Source organism: Drosophila sechellia, chromosome 3L, assembly GCF_004382195.2.
Source record: "Drosophila sechellia strain sech25 chromosome 3L, ASM438219v1, whole genome shotgun sequence".
NCBI lineage: Eukaryota > Metazoa > Arthropoda > Insecta > Diptera > Drosophilidae > Drosophila > Drosophila sechellia.
The window spans coordinates 11,217,803-11,240,710 of NC_045951.1; the positions used below are offsets into that span (position 1 = coordinate 11,217,803).

General features: G+C 41.5%; 7 protein-coding genes across 16 annotated transcripts in view; 3 read left to right on the top strand and 4 right to left on the bottom strand.

Moving 5' to 3' along the window:
* Positions 1–2,665: 2,665 nt before the first annotated feature.
* LOC6605278 (salivary glue protein Sgs-8) lies at positions 2,666–3,046 on the bottom strand. The gene is made up of 2 exons (XM_002030080.2): positions 3,002–3,046; positions 2,666–2,932 (listed from the first exon to the last, which is right to left on the bottom strand). The coding sequence occupies exons 1-2, from the start codon at positions 3,027–3,029 to the stop codon at positions 2,736–2,738; spliced, it is 225 nt and encodes a 74-aa protein (XP_002030116.1). The 5' UTR covers positions 3,030–3,046; the 3' UTR covers positions 2,666–2,735.
* A 515-nt stretch (positions 3,047–3,561) lies between these two features.
* On the top strand, positions 3,562–3,977 carry LOC6605279 (salivary glue protein Sgs-7). The gene is made up of 2 exons (XM_002030081.2): positions 3,562–3,637; positions 3,708–3,977. Exons 1-2 carry the CDS (start codon positions 3,610–3,612, stop codon positions 3,902–3,904), a joined length of 225 nt encoding a protein of 74 aa, XP_002030117.1. The 5' UTR covers positions 3,562–3,609; the 3' UTR covers positions 3,905–3,977.
* Positions 3,978–5,533: 1,556 nt separating this feature from the next.
* On the top strand, positions 5,534–6,337 carry LOC6605281 (salivary glue protein Sgs-3). The gene is made up of 2 exons (XM_032718393.1): positions 5,534–5,597; positions 5,672–6,337. The coding sequence occupies exons 1-2, from the start codon at positions 5,567–5,569 to the stop codon at positions 6,157–6,159; spliced, it is 519 nt and encodes a 172-aa protein (XP_032574284.1). The 5' UTR covers positions 5,534–5,566; the 3' UTR covers positions 6,160–6,337.
* Positions 6,338–6,581: 244 nt separating this feature from the next.
* On the top strand, positions 6,582–11,685 carry LOC6605282. Of its 3 annotated transcripts, none has more exons than XM_002030084.2 (6): positions 6,582–6,748; positions 7,648–7,820; positions 9,989–10,300; positions 10,362–10,440; positions 10,500–11,270; positions 11,328–11,685. In XM_002030084.2, exons 2-6 carry the CDS (start codon positions 7,671–7,673, stop codon positions 11,642–11,644), a joined length of 1,629 nt encoding a protein of 542 aa, XP_002030120.1. In that variant the 5' UTR covers positions 6,582–6,748; positions 7,648–7,670; the 3' UTR covers positions 11,645–11,685. The 3 variants fall into 3 exon arrangements, with proteins under 3 accessions (XP_002030120.1, XP_032574861.1, XP_032574860.1); XM_032718970.1 differs by having other exon boundaries at positions 11,337–11,685; XM_032718969.1 differs by having other exon boundaries at positions 6,582–6,685.
* A 12-nt stretch (positions 11,686–11,697) lies between these two features.
* LOC6605283 (putative alpha-L-fucosidase) lies at positions 11,698–13,712 on the bottom strand. Its single transcript, XM_002030085.2, has 6 exons — positions 13,416–13,712; positions 13,225–13,366; positions 13,045–13,151; positions 12,439–12,915; positions 11,963–12,378; positions 11,698–11,898 (listed from the first exon to the last, which is right to left on the bottom strand). Exons 1-6 carry the CDS (start codon positions 13,651–13,653, stop codon positions 11,794–11,796), a joined length of 1,485 nt encoding a protein of 494 aa, XP_002030121.1. The 5' UTR covers positions 13,654–13,712; the 3' UTR covers positions 11,698–11,793.
* A 148-nt stretch (positions 13,713–13,860) lies between these two features.
* On the bottom strand, positions 13,861–15,535 carry LOC6605284 (BTB/POZ domain-containing protein 6). Of its 2 annotated transcripts, none has more exons than XM_032719587.1 (2): positions 15,369–15,535; positions 13,861–15,281 (listed from the first exon to the last, which is right to left on the bottom strand). In XM_032719587.1, the coding sequence occupies exons 1-2, from the start codon at positions 15,377–15,379 to the stop codon at positions 14,210–14,212; spliced, it is 1,083 nt and encodes a 360-aa protein (XP_032575478.1). In that variant the 5' UTR covers positions 15,380–15,535; the 3' UTR covers positions 13,861–14,209. The 2 variants fall into 2 exon arrangements, with proteins under 2 accessions (XP_032575478.1, XP_002030122.1); XM_002030086.2 differs by having other exon boundaries at positions 13,861–15,317; positions 15,369–15,533.
* Positions 15,536–15,811: 276 nt separating this feature from the next.
* LOC6605285 (MOB kinase activator-like 2) overlaps positions 15,812–22,908 on the bottom strand; it is a 40,996-nt gene continuing 33,899 nt past the window's right edge. For 3 of the 7 annotated variants that reach the window (XM_032719584.1, XM_032719583.1, XM_032719585.1), the window contains exons 2-5: positions 20,154–20,494; positions 19,884–20,044; positions 18,334–18,430; positions 15,812–18,272 (exon numbers count right to left, since the gene is read on the bottom strand). In XM_032719584.1, the coding sequence (XP_032575475.1) occupies positions 17,231–18,272; positions 18,334–18,430; positions 19,884–20,044; positions 20,154–20,455 (1,602 nt within the window). In that variant the 5' untranslated portion in view covers positions 20,456–20,494 and the 3' untranslated portion in view covers positions 15,812–17,230. Of the gene's footprint in view, positions 18,273–18,333; positions 18,431–19,883; positions 20,045–20,153; positions 20,862–22,908 lie in introns of those variants that run through there. The other 4 variants (XM_032719586.1, XM_032719582.1, XM_032719581.1 and 1 more) reach the window with 2 other exon arrangements.

The following is a 22,908-nucleotide window of genomic DNA, read 5'->3' on the forward strand; positions in this document are numbered from 1 at the left end:
AGAACTCATTATATGATAAATGATAGAGCGGAAGGAAAATTACACAAGAGAAGATACAATTTAGGTATTTAAAACTTGCTTTAAACTTATTTAGGTTAACCCAGGTGTAAATGCCAAGAGTAAAGAGCCCTCTAACGAATAATAATAAATGTTTTAGCCATCTCAAACTCAAGTATCGACGTTTCCATCTGCACTTCGATCACTAAACACACTCACACACATGAGCATATGCTATATGCATATAAATATATAGATATATAGTGTATGTAAATAGGGCCACCGTAGCAGCAATAAATGGAAGAAGAAAACAAAATCTCTAAATATACCTTATTAACTAACTAAATGTGAACATAAACAAAGCAAGTGAAGAAATAGAACCATGAATGTGATCTATTTAATAATAAACAAAGTAATATTAAATACAATTAAATTTGCCGAAAGCATAAACGAAATATTGAAATCATTTACTTTTGTTCCATTTATGAAATTATTAACCAAGTAGTTGTAGACGAATTTGATTTGTAGAATTTTCAAGATTATTTGCCCAACATTTTTCCAAAATAATTGGTTACAGTTTTTCTTCACAATGTTGCCAGCTTTGTAAGATTGTAGAATTCGCAACGCTTTCTGTGTGGTTTTCTTGAGCTTTTTTTTCAAATCGTATATCGAATAAATTGTATTTTGAAGTAGTGAAACGATCTCCAGTTTTCGGAGGACTTTTCTGTTACGTTTTCCATGGATAAGTGTAAACTGTATAGAGATACAAAGAAGAAATGAATCTTAGATCTGTCCAGTGCTCCTCAAAGTATTTTGTAAACAATAATGATAAACCAAAAACAAAAGCGAAAACAAAATCGTGACAAGTATCGAGCCCTTAGGCAAGTGGATATGAATATGTATTTTATGCAAGGGTTATGCGAAAAGTTCTATATATGAATGTAAAATAGATGGATATATCTATATATATATTGTAGAATTTTTACACATTCTATTACAGACAACAAAGTTATCGACTAAGGCAAATATTACGACTACTACTACTACGGCAGTACTAATTGTATATTTTCAATGTATGTGTATGTGTTGTTTAAGGGAACCAATTAATGCATTCAAGAATCAAATTACAAATCAATTAAAAACGATCGCCTCAAATGAAATCGAAAGCAAATAACTCTAACCTACAATACTAGACGACAGCACCCGAACCCAAATTGAAAAAGTAATTACAAAAATTAAAACTGCATTCCAATTGCGACCGAAATCAGTATGGCAGCATCTTCGATTATCGATAGGAAGTTCAATTCAAACGATTATCCCACCATATGCAATATGAGCCAGATTTCATTATCATTTCCACGTTGTTAAGTTCCAGTTTCAGAATCTGCTTTCATTGGCGGCTACGCTCAATCAGTATCAGTTATGAGGACTCTTAGAGTCCCATCGTAGAATCCCTCCCGAATTTTGTCCAGTTTAAATCTGCGCCTGTTTGATTTACAACTTAACGAAATAATATTCAAGGGAAAGAGAAATTGTTCTAAATAACGTTGAGGAGGAAGAAAATGTTTGACAAGAAGAAATGTTTATGACAATTTCCATTAAATGTATATGTGGCAGTAGGTCCATAACGAATAACAAGTCTAAAGCGAGATCTGAAACGAAAGAATGAGAAGGGAAAATAAGATATATATTATATATGTATACCATATACTACCTATATGATTATGAGTGTATGTAATGAAACAAATGAAAATAAAACAAATTTAAATTTTAGTAGCGCTTAACAAATTCTAGCAATTTAACAAATTTTAATTAATCAAATTAAACAACAAAAAAACAAATGCAAAAATTGCAATTTAATTTTTTCTCTGTGTAAAAGTTGATTAAAAAATAAAAAAATACAAAAAAAACAATAAATTTTTTAAATGTGAACAAATGTAAAGTGTTTTTTTCTTCTGGTTAATGTTCTTCTAAAATATTTCGAAATATTTTTACCAATATTTTTAAGTGTGTCTTGACATTGAAATACAATCGTCTTGGGTAAACAACATTGCATTGGGGAATATTTGAGAACAGTAACCTATTTAATTGTTTATATTACAAATATGTCAATATAAACAGTCTTAGTTTACTGTTCAAACAATTGACTATTAAATTTTACTGGCTTTTTATGTGATTATGCGTTATGGGAAGCAAAAACATAGCAAAGTGAATGCGGAAATCTGGTTGTTTTGCTATAAAAGCAGTGGTTATGATTTCAATTAATCACAACACCTGATCGTCCAATTCCAGTCTTATCGAAAAATCTAATCTTATTTCAAAATGAAGTACCTTTTCGTGGTTGCCCTTATTGCCCTGGCCATCCAGGTGGCTTCCTCTGCTAATTCCACTGCAACAACTGAAGCCACCACAACAACTTCTGCGGAAACAACAACCACTGCAGCTTCAACCACGACGACAACCGCCTCTTCCACCCACAAAAAGCGTTGTTGGAGGGGCAACAACTGGTGCCACACTCGCATCCCCAAGAGGAAGTGCAAGCACCCAAGGAGATGCCACAAGACCGTCGTGATTGTGACCCACAGAAAGAACTAGTTCCGACACTCTCCATGAAATCCAACTCAAAATAAAAAATAAATACTAAACATTAAAAAAGGACTTTGGCTCGTACGGGATTGATAACAGTTTTATTAGACAGCAGATAACATGCCAGTGCTGATTAGGTTGTGGTCACATCTCTAGAACATCTGCTCTCCGCAGACGCACTGACGCACCTTCCGCTCGAGCTCGCGCATAATGTTGATCAGATTTGTGCAGAGGGGAACCCGTTCCTGACACCCAGTACACGACTTGCCACCAGGTCCACACACCAAGCAAGAACAATCATTGGTGCCCGCCGAGGCGAGATCAGCGAATCCGATGAGCAGGATGCACGCTGGGACAGAATGAACGGAAGACTTAGTGGACTTTGGGTCACATAAAACGGAGTACTCTGTGCACTTACCAATGACGACGACAACGATCAGCTTCATGGTTGTTGCTTTGACAAATTAACTTTTCCAGGTGGTAACCGTTTATGAGCACTCTACCCCTTTTATAGCAAAACAAATGTGTTATAGGATCAATGGAAATTTCATCGGTTCCATCCAAAAATAAAATATATCGGGATAACCATTTGTGCTTAAGCAAATAGAAACACGATATTGAACTTCGCCAAATTTTTTCGCCATTTTGTGAGTCATCTTTCAGATGTGCAACCAAAATGTAAAATACTAATATATTATATCATTTTACATGTCCTTTTTGCTAAAGAAAGTATTACTCATAAAATGAAATCCAAATAATATCTGAGTACTTTTAAGTACCAAATATATAAAATGAATAATGAATCTATAAAAAGTTAATTCTATAAATTAAGCGCCTGCTGCACAAAAAGCCAAAACGTGTTTGGTGTTTTATTTATTTTAATACAATTGGTTTGTACAGTACTTTTTATTTTTGGATGAAATTTTCCATTGATCCGGCTAACTTTTTGCGCTATAAAAAGGTGTCGATTTCTCTGAATTGGTACCATCTGGTAAAGTAGTCTACATCTAGATAGAACCATTAACCATGAAACTGATCGCAGTCACCATCATCGGTAACTACATAATAAGTCACCACTCTAATCCCAAGCCAACTTCAATATATCGCATCCTCGATATCCACAGCTTGCATCCTGCTCATCGGATTCTCCGATCTAGCCTCGGGATGTGCCTGTGAGTGCCAACCATGTGGTCCTGGTGGACAGGCCTGCAAGAACTGTCCCGAAAAGGTCCAACTTTGTCGGGAGCTCATCGGCAATATTCGCAATATCCAGCAGAAGATTCTGAAGTGCGTCTGCGGAGAACCAGAATGGATGATTTAGAAACCATTCACTTTTAAAGATCGTGAAATTTCCCCTTAATAAAATTGTTATTACTGCTTCAAAAAAAAAAGTACTTTGGAGTTATTTTTTATCTTTTATTTCAATATATATGGTCCAGAAAAGATCAAAACTAGTTCTTCCTGTGGGTCACAATCACGACGGTCTTGTGGCACCTCCTTGGGTGCTTGCACTTCCTCTTGGGGATGCGGGTGTGGCACCAGTTGTTGCCCCTCCAACAACGCTTTTTGTGGGTGGAAGAGGCGGTTGTCGTCGTGGTTGAAGCTGCAGTGGTTGTTGTTTCCGCAGAAGTTGTTGTGGTGGCGTCAGTTGTTGTAGTGGAATTAGCAGAGGAAGCCACCTGGATGGCCAGGGCAATAAGGGCAACCAAGAAAATGTACTTCATTTTGAAATGTGGTGGAATTTACTAAGGAGTCCAAAGTCAAATAATCGAATTTGCTATTTGCTGTGTTCTGATTTTCTGAAGTTGAAATTAAGTCTTTTATAGGGGAATTTATGTTTAGTTCCTCGTTTTGTGCTTTTGAGTACATTTGCCAAATAATAATTCTCAAAGTTAGGGTCGAAAGTGATTTTTTAACAACTAAATGACTTTGCAACATTGGTTGAATGGTTTAAGAACGAGAGCCTAAGAACTTAAAGCCTAAGATCTGTCATTTTGAATTACCGTTCCATTATATTGTTTTATATATTGTTAATACTTTTGTTTATATATATATGTACATATACAATAGATTTTTGGAAAGCAATTATCCATATAAATTTAGATGATCTGTGCTTATAAGTCTTTGTTTTTCCTTTATAATGCATATCTGATTATATGTATATAGTAGTACTTCTAATACATTTCTTACGAAACAATCAAAACCTTATCGAGAATTACTGAAGTAATAAAGAACCAAGCAAAGATTTGGAAAATGTTATTGCCTTTGAGTGATCTGGAATTCCATTTAGCTAAAGGTTTGTGTATCGGCTAACATGTAAGAAAGGCGTATGTAAATTCATTGAATCAATGTCAAATTGCCTGTCAAAGTGCAACCGAAGTCCCAAAACGTCTATCCTAATTCTAACCTATATAATATATTTTTTGAAAGTGCAATGTTATAAGATAATTTCAACAAAACTCATATTTGTATTGACTAGTTGTATGAGGCTTTCTTGTTAAGCTAAATTTAACTGTCTTTGCATATATTATTATATTTACTCAGCCTATATTAAAGAAATATTATTTATAGAAATGAACACAGTTTGTCTGCAAAACAGCTCTACACCTTTTTATACCCGTTACTCGTAAAGTAAAAGGGTATACTCGATTCGATATGCCGAAACAAGAACCGCCGAAATCGACTCCCCCAAATTGTACCGATATTCCTGAAAAATGTTAAAAATTCTCGGTCTCACTTGGACTAGCTAAGTAACGGGTATCTGATAGTCGGGGATATCGTCTATAGCGTTCTCTCTTTTTTCAAAATAAAGTCCAGGCGATCGAGTCGACCAAAAAGTATCAAACAAAGGGAAAAGGCTTGTGTTTGCATAATCGACACACTGACTCCATTTTTAGAACGGCAGTTTCGCTGAAAACGTACCTATAAAAAGGTGAGGACTCCCCAAGAAAAGTATCAGTTTGTGAAGAATTAAGTGACAAACATGAAGCTGACCATTGCTACCATTGCTCTAGGTAGGTTTCACCGAATGCTCTTGTAATCGGTATTTTGAGCCACTGATGTAATCATCGGTTTTCCTTCTCCGCAGCGAGCATCCTGCTTATTGGCTACGCTAATGTTGCCAACTGTTCGGATTGTGGATGCCCCACGAAGCCCCCTACAACCACAACCACAACTACCTGTAAACCTACGACCACCACAACTACCTGTAAACCTACGACCACCACAACTACCCGTAAACCTGCGACCACCACAACTACCTGTAAACCTACGACCACCACAACTACCTGTAAACCTACGACCACCACAACTACCCGTAAACCTGCGACCACCACAACTACCTGTAAACCTACGACCACCACAACTACCCGTAAACCTACGACCCCACCTAAACCACCAAGCACACCTAAGCCTACCAATAAGCCGTGTGGTTGCAAGAGCTGCGGTCCTGGAGGCGAGCCTTGCACAGGATGCGCTAAGAGGGATGCACTGTGCAGGGATCTCAACGGCTTACTCCGCAATCTGGAGCGCCAGGTTCGTCAATGCGTCTGCGGCCAACCGGATTGGTTGCTGTGAAGCGTCGAAGGAGCGCTTTACCCACTCCCGTACTAATCGATCTGACTGCACCCCAGCGAAATGCATTTTGTGGGGGAGTTTGGACAGGACTTTGACTTCGCTTTGTTTTTGTTATCACCAATTGATTTGACGTGTTAGAATTGAATAAATTAGTTAGACTGCATACATTTTAAAAGCATTTATTATTATTTTATTTGTCGGGTAATCTAAGCTTCTGGTTCTAAATTAAGGTTTGCCATCATTTGATCCAATGTATCTGTTGGCTTTGGCTCCTAGTTCTATGTGAAGTCTTAACTCTCCGAGCTCTTATGACTTGGTCAACTCGATCAGCTGACTACTGTTGGCTCGGGTTCGAACTTCGGTTTGGGCCCGACTCGAATCGGCGGCTTTTACGATCCGATCGCCACTCGAGTGCCGTTGCTTGTCGCTGGTGGACGCGTTTCGGTGGATATCGATTGAAATACCTACACACATGTTGAACCGGCGGCGTTTTCTTCGACTCCACATAAGTGACAAATAAGTGCAAGTAAAGACGTGAACATATTTACAGGATACAAAACAAACGTCCGCTATGTGCGATTTATAATTGGTGGGTGGTGCCATATATACATTGGGAACCCATATTGGCTATAACTTGTGCGCTTGTGTGTGTTACCTGATGGCGAGATAAATCTGCTTGCCTTCAAATTGTCAATTGCGCTGGGTTAATGGCTGTGCAATCTCAAGAATCGGCTCTTTTGTTTTGGGCTCCTTGGCAGTGAATAATATGGATATGGATATATGTATGTGCGGCAATGTTAAATGACTAAAAACGAACTCTCATGTAGATGTCTATCGCGGAGTTGGGCATGGCATTTAGGTTCCAGGTGCACTAATCGCCGGCAGACAATCGTCGGCCGCTATGGAGCCTCAGCTCCTCTTAATTGGTGGGACCCCCCATTCAGGCAAACCCTTTGACAACAACCACAACGAAGCATTGTACTTGGTTTGCCTGGCACGGGGGATCCACCTATGTATTTGCCCCTTCGGTAAGCGGAGTGGCCACAGATTTCGCCACTAATCCAGTTGGAATCTCTCGGGGAATTGGCAGTGCCACCCGCATGCTCGCATGCCAAATATCGATCCCTATCGCAGTCATATGCAGCACATGTATGCAAAGTGTTCCAGCGAAGTCGACACTTGGCTGTCTTTTCGCCACGAGATACACTTGAAAAACTAATAAGAAATCGAACAAATTAAAGCCAAATTGGCAAAATTCATGGAAAGAATGTATCCGCCGCCGTGGGCAATGAGGAATAGAATCAGACAACTAAGGGCCTGGCGCCGAAACCTGACCTCCGATCGGGTGCTAACCTTTCAAGTTGGTCAAAGGCCCCTTATTCGCGCAATTCGCCTCGATTTTTGCTGAGTGGCAGTGGGATGAATGAGTCAAGAGTCGGGCATTTCCATTGGTATCAACTTGCGAGCTCACCTCTTCTCCTTTTCCAGCTGTTTTAGTGGTAGACCACGGCATGGAGTCCAGCAGCAGTGTCGTCGCGGAGATGGAGTCCTCCAGTCCAAGTGATCACGGCCAGCCCACCCAGATCACCTCCATCGATGGCTTCTTCAATCGGAAACGGGGGCGTCCGCCAAAGAATCGCTTTGTGGAGGTCTACAAGAGCGTGAGTATTTTTCGAAAATATTTTGAAATATATTAGGATGTATTTTGAAAAGTTTTGAAAACATTATAGTTTCTTTTGAATTTAGAACTTTTATTGCTTTGTATGGAATGTTAAATCTTTTATTTAAACAAAAACATGATCATCACAAGTTTATATAGTTATTAAATCATTAAAAAGTTCCTTTTCCTGGAATATTGCTGCCATTTTCCCATTTATTTACGAGCTTCTCGTGAAAATATTCGAGGTCTGATTCGACCCAGTTGCTTGGTTCCTTTTCGGTCTGTCTGCGATCCGATCGAGGCTCGATTGTAATTAGGAATTTGCGCCTATTTGTGTGCAACGTCAGCCATTCAGAGCCCTGCCCCACCCCCTTAGTACCCGCCAGAAAGGGGGTGGGGAGGGGGGTGGTGCTGCCTAATGTGGCATTTTGTGTGCTGTGCGTTGAATTGAGTTTTCGGATTTGGTTTTTGCCATATTCGTCATATTAATATTGACAACGAGTGTTTCCGCATTTATTTCACTTGCTGCCCGTCTAGCGACGTCGACGGCACTTCTCTTGGCACTACACCACCACCTGTCCCACCTGCCCCCCGATTCCTCACCCTTTTGGCCACCCCCTCGTAGCCCCCCCCTGCCCAGGCGACGAGCGTTATGTGCTTTTAACTGTCATTTTAATAATTTCTACATTTTTTCGAGCCAAGCTCATGCACACGCACCACACGCACTTGTGTGCTTACGATTATCCAGCCCACGCGTCACTCTCCTTGGTGAGCACAATGAACATGGACAGTACACTGAAAAAAATGTGGATTAATTACAAAAATCTTCGCGAAATACAGATTCTAAGGGACAACTAAGCCCAACGAGTTTTGAAATCATTATAACTTTCAATGTCATTTTAACTACAAGTAAATCAATTTATTTTATTTCAAAAACAGCTTGAATAAAATTAAAATAGTTTTGATAAACAACTTTGAATTGATTTTTAATATTCTTTATAATTGTAAGGTGTTTATAATATATTGTATGCAAAAAAAGTTGAATATAAAGTTAAATAAATATTTATTTATACATATTTATAAATAAAATAAATAATTAAAATATGAACACAACAGTTTCGCCAGTTTTCCTCAGTGTACTTTCTGTGTGAATAAAAAGGCAAATTTGAATAAATATTTTGTCGATTGCCATTTGTGGCATTCTTTTGGGAAGTAAGCCGTGCCAACTCTGTGAGTAAAAGGGGGGCTAAGGTGACCCAAATCGAAGGCAGGAATCAAGGTGGTGCAATGGGTGGACCTCCTCTCGCAGCGCCACCCACTTGAATCCCTTGGAACCACTGCGATAATCCCCAATGCCGATGGAAAGGAATGATACACGGCACTAACAATAGCAGTAAAAATAATAACAATAATAATAATAATAAGTCCTATACACACTTGTATCGCATTTAATCAAATAAGGTGTGTGTACTTATGTGTGTCAGCCACAACTTATCAGGCAAACTCGTTTCATTGTCTTTCAATATTTTCGGTGTAATTATTGTTATGGGTAAATTTGGAGAGTGCCATATACACTGAAACTATTTGAATTCTCAGAGAGTCGAAATTTGTGTAAATTGTACATAAAATTGCATTGTTTTATATAGGACTTAATTCTACTTATCACCCATTTATATTATAATTTTTTTTTATTTTCCATATTCGCCGCAAATTTTTGTTTACCATTTTCGTCAGCCTATTTATGGATTGCTTTAGGGTATCCATGAGCTGCACTTGTATTTGATATTTTTAATGGTTTCTCCATTGTTTTTGCTTTTGGCTTTTTCACTTCACTCGTTCTTTCTTTCGTTATTTTTTTTTTCAATTTTATTATTGATTTGATGCGTGAACAAAATTTAAATAGTGACATTTTGGGCCAACGACAAACATTAACAGTAATTTCGGAAATACGAGTAATAAACTGGTTGCGGCCGATTGTTTGTCATAAATCCAAAATGTTAAGTCCGAAAACTATGACAATGACGGCAAGTACGGCCCCGCCATTCCAAAGTAATTTAATTCCATGAAAGGCGCCCACATAGCTGCGTGGAATATTGGACACCGATTTCGATTGTCAAGAAATTCAGAAATGTACGCGTTTTTCGATTTATTTTATTTATCCCAAAACAGGCCCAGCACTCACCGCAGGCCATCTTCACCAGCTTTAAGCTGGAGAGAAGCGAATACGCCGGCCCAGGAGCACCTGTTCCGAGTGGCTCATCGTCAACGTTGGCCACTGCAGAGGATCGTTTGTCTCTAACGGATCACGATGGATCAGCAGCTGATCTCACACCTAGTCGCTACCGGAAACGGGGTCGTGTTTGGGCCCCATCATCATCATCTTTGGAGCAGCCCAGCAAGAGAATCGCCAATCAGCCAACCCATTTTGCAGCGAGAAGTGAGACAGAGTCTCAGAGTAGCCGCCATGAGTCTTTAGCCCAGGTAATTCTCCATTCAAATAAATAAACATATATTTGTTATTTAAAATTATATTATGTTACAGCCCACCTTGCAGCCCTTAGAGCCTTTAGAAACAATCTCCTCGAAGAATTTATCAAGCAGAATTTTGGATAAAGTTTCAGGTAAGCTGGACTAGCTTGAGATATATATAAGAATCTTAACTGAATATTATTCAATATAGTTGTTCGTGCGGCGGGAACTTTTTATCCGGAGAATGCGAACTCAGCTGCTCAACGGGAAACGCCGGAAGTGGGTAGTAGTTCGAGATACAACAGTCGCCAGGAGTCGACCGACTTGGAGGTGGACCAGCCGGAGGATCTGAGCATGCGTCCATCTCTGCCGGAAGCCACTGCCACACCGGCGGTAGTGGGACCAGCTCTGAATATGAATCTGTTGCAGTTTAAGCAGCTGATCGATTTGTACCAGCGACAGGTGCTGTTGCCCAGCTTTTTGGCCGCAGCCAGTCAACCGTTGGCATTACCGGGTTCAGCAGCAGGTCCTGGAGCTTCAGGATCCCTTCTGGACATGCGCATTTTGCTGGAGAATGCCGCTCAACAGAAGCTAATGCTGCTCAATGCAGCTGCAAGTGCAACGGCAAGTGCAGTGGCAGCCACAACAATGGACTCCGGTCAAAGGACTGCGGCGAAACGGATCCGGGATCACGACATTCCGAGTGGCTATCTAAAATTCCGCTTCAACGAGGACTGTGGATTCGAGAGGTGTGGCTACCGGAATCACCAGTCGCACTTCCACTGCAACCGGCGGGATTGCCACTATAGTTTCTGCGACAAGACCCGCTTTGTGCAACATACGGCGCGTCATGAGCGAATGGACACGTTGATGGGCGATGATTTCCGCCAATTCCGGGCCAACATGCAATGCGGAGTGGCCAGCTGCTCTTATGCCACGGCAAGTGGTGCAGCCACGGAGGGCAACCATCTAAACAGGATAGGTGAGTCATTCCAGCATAAGTAGAGAATTCCTTGCCTACAATCCTCTAATTCTACAGATCCCACAGATGCGGTTCCGGCATGCTCGCGGAAAACTTCGCACTTCCACTGCCGCAAGTGCGATTATGTGTGCACGGATTCGAACAAGGTGGTGGCCCATCGAAGATTGCACCTTCGCCAGGACTACGTGCGGAGTGCTGGCTTCCGCAAGGTGGCCGGAAACGAGCAGTGTGCTTCTCCCGGCTGCTCCTATGCGCAGCGGCACACCCACTACCACTGCGTCACCTGCGACGGCGGAGTCCTTTCACGGGCACAACTGGCAGCACACAAACACCGGACAGGCTTTCCCAAACAGGAGGCGGAAACGACTCCCTAGAATATCTAAGAAACACAGCTAGACTCAAGGAAATCTGAAATAAACTAATGACATGAGTTGACCATGTTTTATTCTGTATAAAACGAATCGAAAGAAACTATGTGTGGTTAATATTAATACATTAAGTAATAATTATAAAATGGCTATGCCTACGTTATAGTTATTTTGAAAGTCCAGGCATAGTCAAGACCTCTTTTATCAATGTGATTTTTAGGAGGAAACACGATGTGTAGCCGGTTATGATCAGCAGTCCACTAAAGAAGAATGCAAATGAAAAAGTTATGTGGCATCTATTACTTAGTGGCTTTCGTTACGTACCTTAATTTTGGTGTCCTCCATGCCCAGCATGACGACCTCAGTGCTTTGCTCATTCAGGATCTCTCCGCCCGTGCCCATATCGATTCCAGTCAACATTACATTTCGGAATATATTGATATCCTTGCCAAGCGGATAGATATCCAGTTCATTTGTATCGTACGGATACTCCAGCACAAATGCGTGCACGGTGATTTTTCCATTGGATGCCTCCTTTTGCCGCGTATACCAAACATTTCCGGTGATGGTATCATTCTGATAAATCCAGGGTACACTGCCGTAAATACCCTCACCATTGAACTTCAGCCAGCGACCCATGTCCCTTAGACGCTCCTCGAAAATGGGCAGTATGGTACCAAACTTGGTTGGCCCAACATTGATCAGCACATTGCCATTACAGCTCACAGTGGTGATAATCTCTGGAAAAATTGATAGAATGTAGTATATGTTAAATACGTTGTTGTATTATATGCACCCACCCTTAATGACTTCCTTGGAGGTCATAAAATCGGCCAACGAGACATCGAATCGCTGACCCCAGCTGGTGCGATCCAGGGTGAAGGCATTTTCCCACTTGTGAGCTTGCAGAACTCCGGGATTGAAGCGATCGGCGCAATTGTAGAAGTCACCATGCATACACGCAGTGCCGAAGCCCCAGCGATCGTTGGTCACCACCGTATCCCTCACAGGACTATCATTATACAGCCAGGCGATGAACTCCTCGGAGCGCCAGTACTTCGCTGGAGCCTCCCAGTCGCCGTCGGACCAGATGATCTCGGGCAGATACTGCTGCACCAGCTCCATTTGCTCCGGCCGCACCTTTCGCTCCACAAAGTGCTGTTGCATCAACAGATGCAGCTTGTCGTCGGTCCACAGTGGGTTGAACCATTCAAACAAAGAATAGTAGAGTCCGAAACGAAGATCGGACTCCTTTCGAATTGCGGCAGCCAGTTCCTCTGGGAGAGTAGAAAATATAAATGTATATACGTTTTTAAAAATATTTTGTATATTGTATACATATATATAGATGCAGAATCTTCCAAGCCTCTTTTTGTCTGGGATTATCTACTGACAGACCCACTTACTGACTATATCCCGCTTGGGCCCGACATCCATGGAATTCCATCCGTAGCTGTTCTTCGAGGGCCACAGCGTGAAGCCATCGTGATGTTTGCTGGTGAGCACGACATATCTGAAGATTGTGATGAGGATTAATGATCGCAGGAATCGTACAGATAACACTATATATGTATATGTGTGAGTACCTGGCTCCGCTATCTTTGAAAAGTAACGCCCACTTGGTGGCATTGAATAGCTCCGCTGTGAATTGGCTCGCGAATTCCTGATAAGTGAAGTCGGGCTTGTAATTACGCTGCATGAACTGGATGTACTCTGGATTGCGGAGATCTGAGCGAGAAGTTATAGTACCATACATATGCCAATCAAGCATTCATACTTTTCCAGTTGGTCCAGAACCACTCGGATCCAAAACTGGGCACCGAGTAAACGCCGTAGTGCAGAAAGATGCCCACCTTGGCATCGTCGTACCATTGGGGCAGTGGCCTCTGGTCCAAACTGGCCCAGTTGGGCTGGTATCGAGTCCGTGGACCCGGCACCTGCGCGTCGACCTCCGCTCCCGAAATCCACACGCAGATCAGCGCCACCAGAAGCGGCGTCCAAGCGGAGATTGCCATTTACTCAATTAGCCGGCAAATTGATTTTTGGATGACTGTGATGCGACCGCCTCGCTTCGTGATTGAAACTCAACTGAGAATTGTTTTGATCGGAGAACGAGATTCTCTGAGATTGCCGGCATTCAACCAAATTTGCCTTTGTGAGTGTGAGATACAATCACTTTCACAGAGGAATACATCAGAGGTACACAAAAAAACAAATCCAGATCATTCATATTATTTATTTGAACAAAACAACAAGTTTTGAGAATGCTAAAATGGTGATAAGAAGCTAAATTTCTGTTCTCTGCCGATTTGTTTATCAGCATTACTAATTTGTAAACACGTTTTGTAGGTAAACAATTTGTGTATTCACAAAAGATATGTTTAGATACGGGTATTCATTTGAAAGCTATGTACATATAGATAATTTCTACTTTTGCTAAAAGCATCGTGGCATTTATAGAAAAATTGCCTGCTTTGTAAATGAATTTACAGTTTTAATTCAGTTAATTGTAGGTCTTAGTAGTCCACAGCTAGATATATGTATATATATATGTATATATATATCTCGAGATTAGACGTCACTTTGTGCTGACCAGGCGCGATATCGACGACTGGGTCGGGAAAGGTAATGCGGGGTAACCGTTGGATCTTCCCTGATTAAGCTTCCTCCCAGGTGAGCTATGCGTCGGGTTTCGGCAGGTTGGGGTTTCTGTCCCGTGGCCAATGCCACCTTCAACTGGAGTTCATCTTTGGCTGCAACGCAGTTCTTGGCGATTTGATACATATGCTCGTACTTCTCAGCCAGGCGAAGGAAATTGGATTTGCCGGGTCCATCGTAGAATTCCTTGGGTGAAAGTTTGCCAAAATCAATCAGTGCAATCAGATCGCTGACAACACTTGGGTTCTTATCACTGCATTCAGTTTCGAGCGGAAGGCAGCTGGTGGATGGCAGCTCCGATTCTTGATTTTCCACTTCGTTGGTGGCTGTGGTGTGTCCAGTTGCATCCTGGCAGGTGGCTACCTGCTCCACACTTTCCGATTCCTCGATACCATTATATTTTAGATACATTTCCAGCAGGCGGAAGCGATCTGCCTCCGATATTTTGCTAGCAATCACTTCGATATAGTGTTTAAATACCTCGCTATTGAATTCGTATACGCCCGAGTGGTCCAAGGTGCTCTTGAAGGTGCACTTCAGCTCCCAGGCTATTTGATTTATTAACGATTTGCGATTCATGCGATGGGCACACTGGAATAGACGAAGTAACTCTCCCATGTCAAAAGTGTTCTTGCGGATCAGCAGATCCTTCACACAGTCCTCTTCGAGGGATTGCACCAGATATTTGTTAGCAAACTCGCAGAGGCGAATCAGAGTATCAAAGTCGTAATTCTGCAGCTTATCGCTCTCGTAGCCGTAGACGTAATCTCGGAATTTCTCAAATACATCCGGTTGTACATCGTTTAGTCTGACAACTCCGCTGGTGGACTCAATGTAGTCGCCATAGAGCATGCGATCGAACACCTCGGAGGCGCAGCTGAATAGCAATTTGTGGGAGGGAAAGGATTGATTGCCACCGCTATCGTCCTCAATTATGAATGTGCAATCCGTGTGGCGATTGGTGCGACCAAGCTCCATTATGCAACTACGCATTTTTGAATTTGGCAACGTTCGAATGGGCCTGCGATTTAGTAATACAGTAATATACATCTTCCTCAGCTTAACCTCTTACCAGATACTCATCTCAGGCAAGGCGATCCAGCTATTCCCGATGATATCGAACAGAAAATTTAGCTATTTAAATTTAGTATTTCTCTAGAAGTGTCGAAATAGGAGTGCCAACTGAATTTATGTGTTGTTTGATTTAAGACTCCAGGAAAATTGATACTCCAACTTGACTAGTAATAAAACATCATATCTCAATTGAACATAACAGTTTATTTTATTATCTTCTCTCATGCTTTTGCCATGTTTGCTTTTATTTCTTGTTGCTGACTTAAAAGGTTTGTCTTTGCATTTAATTCCATTTTCACCTGTATTCTATTAATAACTCGCATACCTACATATAAATACATGTATCGTTTGCCTTGTGTGTTTGTTTTGTTTCTTTTTTCGAGTTCATTGCATCGCATTCAAAGTTCAACAGATTGAAAGTGTGTGTCGTTAAGAGTATAGTTTTTTTTGTAGCTTAGGCCTGGACAGCAGTGAAACTGGGTGGATCAAGTTGCAATTATCTACATCGGGACAGGTGAACCATTGTAATGCACAAAAATTGGCTTCTAATATTCTACGTCGAACGCTTCTGTTTCTAAAGTAAGTTTCCTTCATTGCCATTGGTTCTTGCTATGGGTCTAAAAAACACAACACAATACAGCACAACATACAAGTCCCTTCTGTTTAATTGTTTGGAAATCCGAAGCATAAATCTGTTATCTCCCTACGTGTTTTTATTATTAAATGTTTTCAATTATTGCAAACTTGGTTTAAAATTGCCATACTTTAACAACGTGTGGATTGTGATTTTTTTTCGGAGATTTTTCGGTGCGATTTGTGGTTGTGTGTGTGGGTGTGAAGTGTGGTACGTACGTTGTGACATATTTGGTGCATACCCGTAGGCGCCATTCTGCAGTTTGTGTAGTTAACTTTTCGGTGCATACTTTCAGGCTGGCTGTGCCAAGTACACTGCATGTAAAATACGGGTGAGTTAGCTATTTTAAAACGCGTTTCACCGCCTAGTAGAATATGTGTGTCTATGTTCCTGAACAATTGAACCAGTACTCGCTCTATTTATAAAATGTGACTCTGCTTAGATTCGAATTACAACAAAATATATTACAAATAAATTTAGTTACATTTCCTTAAATAGTGACCAACTAACTGGATGCCTACTAAAACACCTAATTGAAAATAAATACGAAAACGAAAGTTGCTACTGAAAAGGTATGGTAATCGCTAGAAAAAGCTACGTTTAGAAGTAATTACAATTATATAAGTTAGGTTTATTCAACATATATCGTGAGGTAAGTAATGTAAGAAGTCTGGCTTGAAACAATATTTAAAGAAAACCAAGTTGAAATGAAAGCATTCTGTTGCTGTATAATTTTTTCAAGTGATCTTTTATCAACTTTTGTAGCAGTTCAAAACTCTTTATTATGGTTGCCTTGAAGGCATTGACTTTGCATTTGCACTGTGGCTTCAGTCAGGACATTTTATTTGTTGCAGGAGAGAAAGGTTAAAATACGTGTAAAGCATAAGCACGCGACAACTCTAAACTCTATGCTTGCAGCTCATCCTGTCGTTCTATACAATAAGTACATATCTAAATCAACGTTACGGAACTACGATGCCAACTTCGATTAGCTTTTCAATAACTTAGTAGCTGTGTGTCATTTATGTAATGCCTGCTTGTTGTTTGCAATTAGCTTTTAATGCATTTTAATGTTTTCTCTTTTTTTTTTATTATTTTTACAATATTTTCAACTTTAGGATCATAGAAGTAACATTAAATAACATTTTTGCGTAAATCTAGTATTTCTAATGTTTTTTGTTGTTGCTGTTGCTGCTGCTGCTGCTCTCTTCGTAGCTTTTGCCCCACTATGCCGTGGTGGTCGAGGACGCTGCTGCAGTTGCTCCGCCCGTGGCTACCCCTGTTGCATTCCCTCCGCCGCCCGCCGCATTGCACTGTATGAGTCCACTGTGCTGCTGCTGCTGCGGCTGCTGGGCCGCATGATGGTGGCCATGGTGGCCGTGGTGGTGATGATGGTGGTGATGGTGATTCAGATTATGATTATTGTTATTATTGTTGCTAAAGTTTAAATGTAGTGCGCCAGCGCCGTTGTTCAATGCGGCAGCATCCGTGGCACCGATCGCTGCCCCACCCGCTGCTGCCGCCGCCTGAGGAACTGCCGAGGTGCAGTAGCGCGTTGTATCACCAAATTCGCCGCTGGTCAGGTCGCCCAGTATACCGCCCAGCAATCCGCTGCTGCCCGCTGGCTTGCAGCCCGCTCCCGCCTCTGGTTGCGTGCAAATGGGCGGCGCCACCGCATCGCCATCGATTAGGGATACCGATGCCGAGGCGGATGTGCTGCCATTGTTGCTTTGTGAATTGACGTGCAACGCCTCCGCCGAGGAGGTGCTGTTGCTGCTGCTGTTGTGGTGTTGCTGCTGCTGCTGCTGATGCTGCTGTTGCAGCGACTGATGCTGGAGATCGCCGGAGTGGGAGTGGTCATGGACCGACGACGTCGTGGAGGTAGCATCCTGGCATCCACCGGTGTCGTCGGTGAGACGCAGGGCCACCTCAAGGTCGCGCAGCACGTCCGTCTCCTTCTCGTCGATCAAATTGAAGCGCCGGTGCAGTGCGGTGAGGTGCGCGAACGTCAGATTTAGATGGGTGTGCAAGCCGAGCAGCGCGATTTCTCTGAAATGCGCCGCATACAGATGCGCTATCACATGAAATTGCAAGCGTAGTATCTTCCGCGCAATCGACTCGAACGAGCCGGGGAACTCGTTGGCGTATTTGGTTGGGAATATCGACTCATCGCTGACCGTCTTCTGGGTGAACGTCATCACATAGTCGATGTACTGTGGTGCTGCGACGCGCGTCTTCTTGCCCTTCTCGTCGAACCATAAGTACGTTCTGTCGGAAAGAGATACACTTAGTACATACAATTGAATCGAAATATCTGATCAGGACTCACCTGTTGCCGGGTCCGGTCATGTCAGCGCAACCGGATTGTGTACAAAATTCACTAATAGTTCCATAGACCAAATTCACGTGCTCAAATAGAGCGAGGGCTAAAAAAGAGAAGCGAAGAAATATTGATTAAAATATTTCATTTCAAGACAATAGTTAATATAACTAAAACTTAAGAAGATTGGTTCGTGTTGAAATTAAAGATCAACAACCTGCTAAATAATGGCCAACTCTTCGGTTAATAATAGCTGGTGCACAGATTACTTTCAAAGCAGAAGCAATCTTATCATCGAAATGAGACAGCTGCGGGTTTTATTGGTTTCTTTCAGTGTCTGGTTTCCAGTGATAACGCCCAGCAGTGGGCATACGATGATATTTATTGAGCGGAACCACCCGGGGTAAGGTCAATGCCGACCCAATATTTGCACAAGTGTTCCCATTACGTCAGTGGAAGAAGAGCTGCATCATTTTGAAATGCCAGCAGAATTGGAGCAAAATAAACCGATGGCTTAACTCGCTTTCCTTAGCCCCAGTCCCAGATAAGCTGAGCAGGAGTCGAGGGTCTGTGCCTCTCGAGTCAGCAATTTCAAATATTAAATTTGCATATGAACTTGCAGCTGACACCATCGGGCGACGTGAAATGACCCTGATCATCGCCCACGACGAAACACTTTGGCTTTGATTGTTTTTCCAAAACGAAGGGAGAGGATGATAATGGAAACGTTGGAGCAAATGGAGGGCTGAGGGATTGCTTCTGATGCCCCCGGGTGCTTATGGTGGCTACAATTTGCTGATACATTGCCAATTATTTGCCTCATTTGAGTCAACCAAAGAACTGTGTAATTTGCATTCTGCCACCCAGAGCACACTGATTATTTACAAGATGATGTAATTCCTCAAAATCGATTCTGTTCTCCACCAATGATGTAACCAAAAAAGATCCCTCCAGGCGGTGGGGCAACCAGCCAATTAAGCTGTGACTCACCGTTTATTGGCTTTAGGCGATTATATTAGACGTTTATTGATATGTAATTAAAGCACTGAGTGGCTTTACTCAGCAAGAAACAAACTCAAGGCTATTTTACATGGATAATCTATGAGGAAAATATCCTTTAATTTGCATTTGTAGTATACGAAGCCTTTGCAAACAAAGAAAACTGCCTGATCTGAAACCCTTGCACTTCTTAAACTGCATGCAGATAATGCTATCGCCCAGTCTGAATTCTTCTGTTCAAGTTCATTGGCTGGACGATAATGTATATACATATAGTGCACCGTGGGCAGCGTTTCATAAATCGGGGCACTCGAGCGTAGCCACTGGCGATTAGGAGGCTATCAAACTTTTGCCAAACAGCAGCTGACGACGCTCGTTAAACTCATTTGTAAATCACACGATAAAGCTGCTGCCAACAATGGAGGCAAATGACAGATGTGAGTAAATAATAAAGGCAATTTCGAAAGGAATCCGAAAACACAGAGAATCACGTGAACTTCAATTAGCCAGTTGTGGGTGGCAATGGATGTCTTCTATATATTTAAGTTTTCGAAACTTACTGTGTGACGCTAGCCATTCATTGTAGTCCAAACCAGCTGGAAGATCCACTAGGGCTTTGAGATCAGCTTCAGGTAATTTACGTTCTAGGACACTTTCCTCCAAATACAATTTGGTGTCTGTTGAATTTTGATCGCCATCGCGTTCCTTGCGACGGGCCTTGCTGTAAAATCAAAAGAAGATAAAATAGAATTAAATAATGAGTTTAGCAAGTAATTAGAAATACAAAGTTATATATATAATGGTTAAATAGATCTGTGTCGGAGTCTCACCCAGCTACGCATAGAAAACTATCAACTGAATCCTGAGCATAACGGTACAGGGTACCAATGGTATCACCGATTTTAGAGGGTATTGTCGTCACTTGCCACATAAAACGAGCGGTTTTCAACAGACATTTAATCACATACGAAGTTTGGGGCGGTGGGGGCGATGCGGTGGTTGTTGTTGTCGCCGTTGATATTGTTGAGCTCGACGTTGATGGCGAACTTTTAAACTTTTTCTTTGGATCCGATTCAGATACAAACGTTACTCCTATTCTTGTTGGCACCTTTGAGCTTAGAGTTTCTTTCATTTTTTGGTATTTGTTACGTTGCTTTGGTCATCTTGCCTCCTGCGATCCGTTAAGGAAATTAGCCCATTTATTTAGCCCAAAAAACGAACCCAACCGATCCGAAGCAAACCACACCGAAAGCTCCGTAGCGCCCAAGTGACTCGCTTCAAATGTTATCGCTTGAAAAGCATAACGCTCAGTACGCTCCAGAAAAAAAGAACTCGTGGTATTTTGGTGGAAATCCGAGAGAGAGCAAGAAGACTCTCCCACGAGAACCAAGTCGCAATCCTATGGGCTACCAAACTTTTTCATTGATAAAGAGTTATGAACCCTTACAACATTACTATATCTTAAGAAGAAAAGACCTTAGACCTTGAAATTGAGAATTTGGTGGTATCAAAACGAGACTTACAGATTGGTTGACATCATAATGATACATGATATTCATAAGCCTTGAAATAATTAAAGGAAAATTATATCATCTTGTGTCCCAACAACAATAATATATAATAACAATATTTATAAGATTTTTCTAAAACAAGGTAGTGGTAAGCTTTCAACCAGAAGAACTAGCTAGTATATTTAAAAAAATACATATTTATCGTATCTTTTGAGATCACGTGCCTTCTGCTGGTTTAAAAAACCCCTCAAGCCTCAAAAAGAATAAAAAGCATAACGCTTATAAAAGCTAAGAATCAACAAGTTTTTTCATATTTGCCTCCATATTGTTTATATTTATGCAAAGAACTCAAAAAAAAGTGCGTAGCCCACGAATGGCCGTGCTCATTGGGCATAACCGAGTTTAATAAACATTTATCAGTCGACCGGAGAGACGGTGGCAAATGCGACTCTTTAGGCATTTAAACAAATAAACTTAGTTGTGATTATAATTATGCCACCCACCCAACGCCGCCCGTTGTGCCCGCACGATATCGGTGGAGCGTGCTGATAAAACTCGGAAACCCAAACACATATAGGTAGATACGTAAATATGTAGGTACACATGCATTGAAGTATATAGTCATCGTGTGTACATTTGAATATCAGACAAATGTGCGCTTTTGTTCACCATTATTTGCTGGGAGGCGGCGAGGCGTGGCGCACAGGTAAGCGACTTTACCGTTCAGTTTTTCATTCAGATAATGCAAATCCACCAGCCCGCATTTAAGTGCCAGATGTCATGGGCATTAGCGGTGGCACTCTAACTAATAGTTTTTCCATCAAGTGCCAAATAATGCCAAGGACCTCCACATCGCACATCGATCTGTGTGCCGCCGCCAACAACTTCGCTCTTGTCGCACCAAATTTGCGTGTCAGGTCAGAGGCGACGAAAGGTCGACGTGAATGGATTGCGCGCTCCGGTTCCAATTTTAATGGCCGGATGCAGTCTGCCACACTAGAGATGGCACACTAAGATTGGGCGGAAACCAAGGCGCGTCGTACCCTGTAATCAAGGACACAGAGCACGGGTTTCGGATGCAAATCCAATCCTTCACTCACGCCAACTTGTATGCGAATTATAAGGCATTTCTTTGGATAACTTTGGAAAATATTTCTTTAAATTTGTTACAATTGTTACATTTGTTGATTACATTTTATAACATTTTTATCACATTTTTAGATGTATTCGAAATGGGTTAAGTACATTCTAAACAAGGAAGTTGCCATTGCTAGAAGTCTATATATACTAATAATTAAGTGAAGATCCTTTTTGAAATTTCTACATTCGTGTAACATAAAATCCAGTTTAATCCTACTATATTCGATTTTTAAACTTTCCCTTTCCAGTTCTCAACCTTTCCTTCCCTTTAGGTACCTCCGTCAGTCGCCGTGACCCATTTTTTCAAGATGGTGAACTGTAAAACACGTTCACTTGGAAAAGCTCTTAGCCGATTACCGATTCGTGCGACGACTTTATTGCACCTCCGATCGAATGGGAACTACTAGCAAACAAACCATTAACCCACACACTCAATTCACACACTGGGTCAATCAAAGTGACGTGTTGTGTGGCGCGATAAGTCGACTTCTTTTCGGTTTCTTGCAATTTCACAAGAAGTTCCTCGAAAACGTCACATACAAGTCTCATAAAATGGGATGTTTTATGGGGTTTCCCGTATTATTTCTTCTATTTTTCTTTTATCACATAAACACCTCGCTTTCATATCGCAGAATAGGCCGCAAATATATTTGCACGTTTGGATTTTATATCGCATTTCGTGTGGCGTCGCTACGAGTCGAGCGAAAACCTAAAACTAAAGGCCACAAAAAAATCGAATTGGAAATGGCATGGCCAAAATGGGTGCATAAAAAATTGGTGATAAATAAAATTGAAATTCCAACTCATCATTTCCGTATTGGCACGAAATAGTGCCTAAAATGTGGGTGGGTTTAGCTGTGGCTTTGACCTTGTCTCTTAGATAAGGCGAATTTAGTTTGAAACATTCAGAGTTTGCCCAAAAAACAATTAGCCA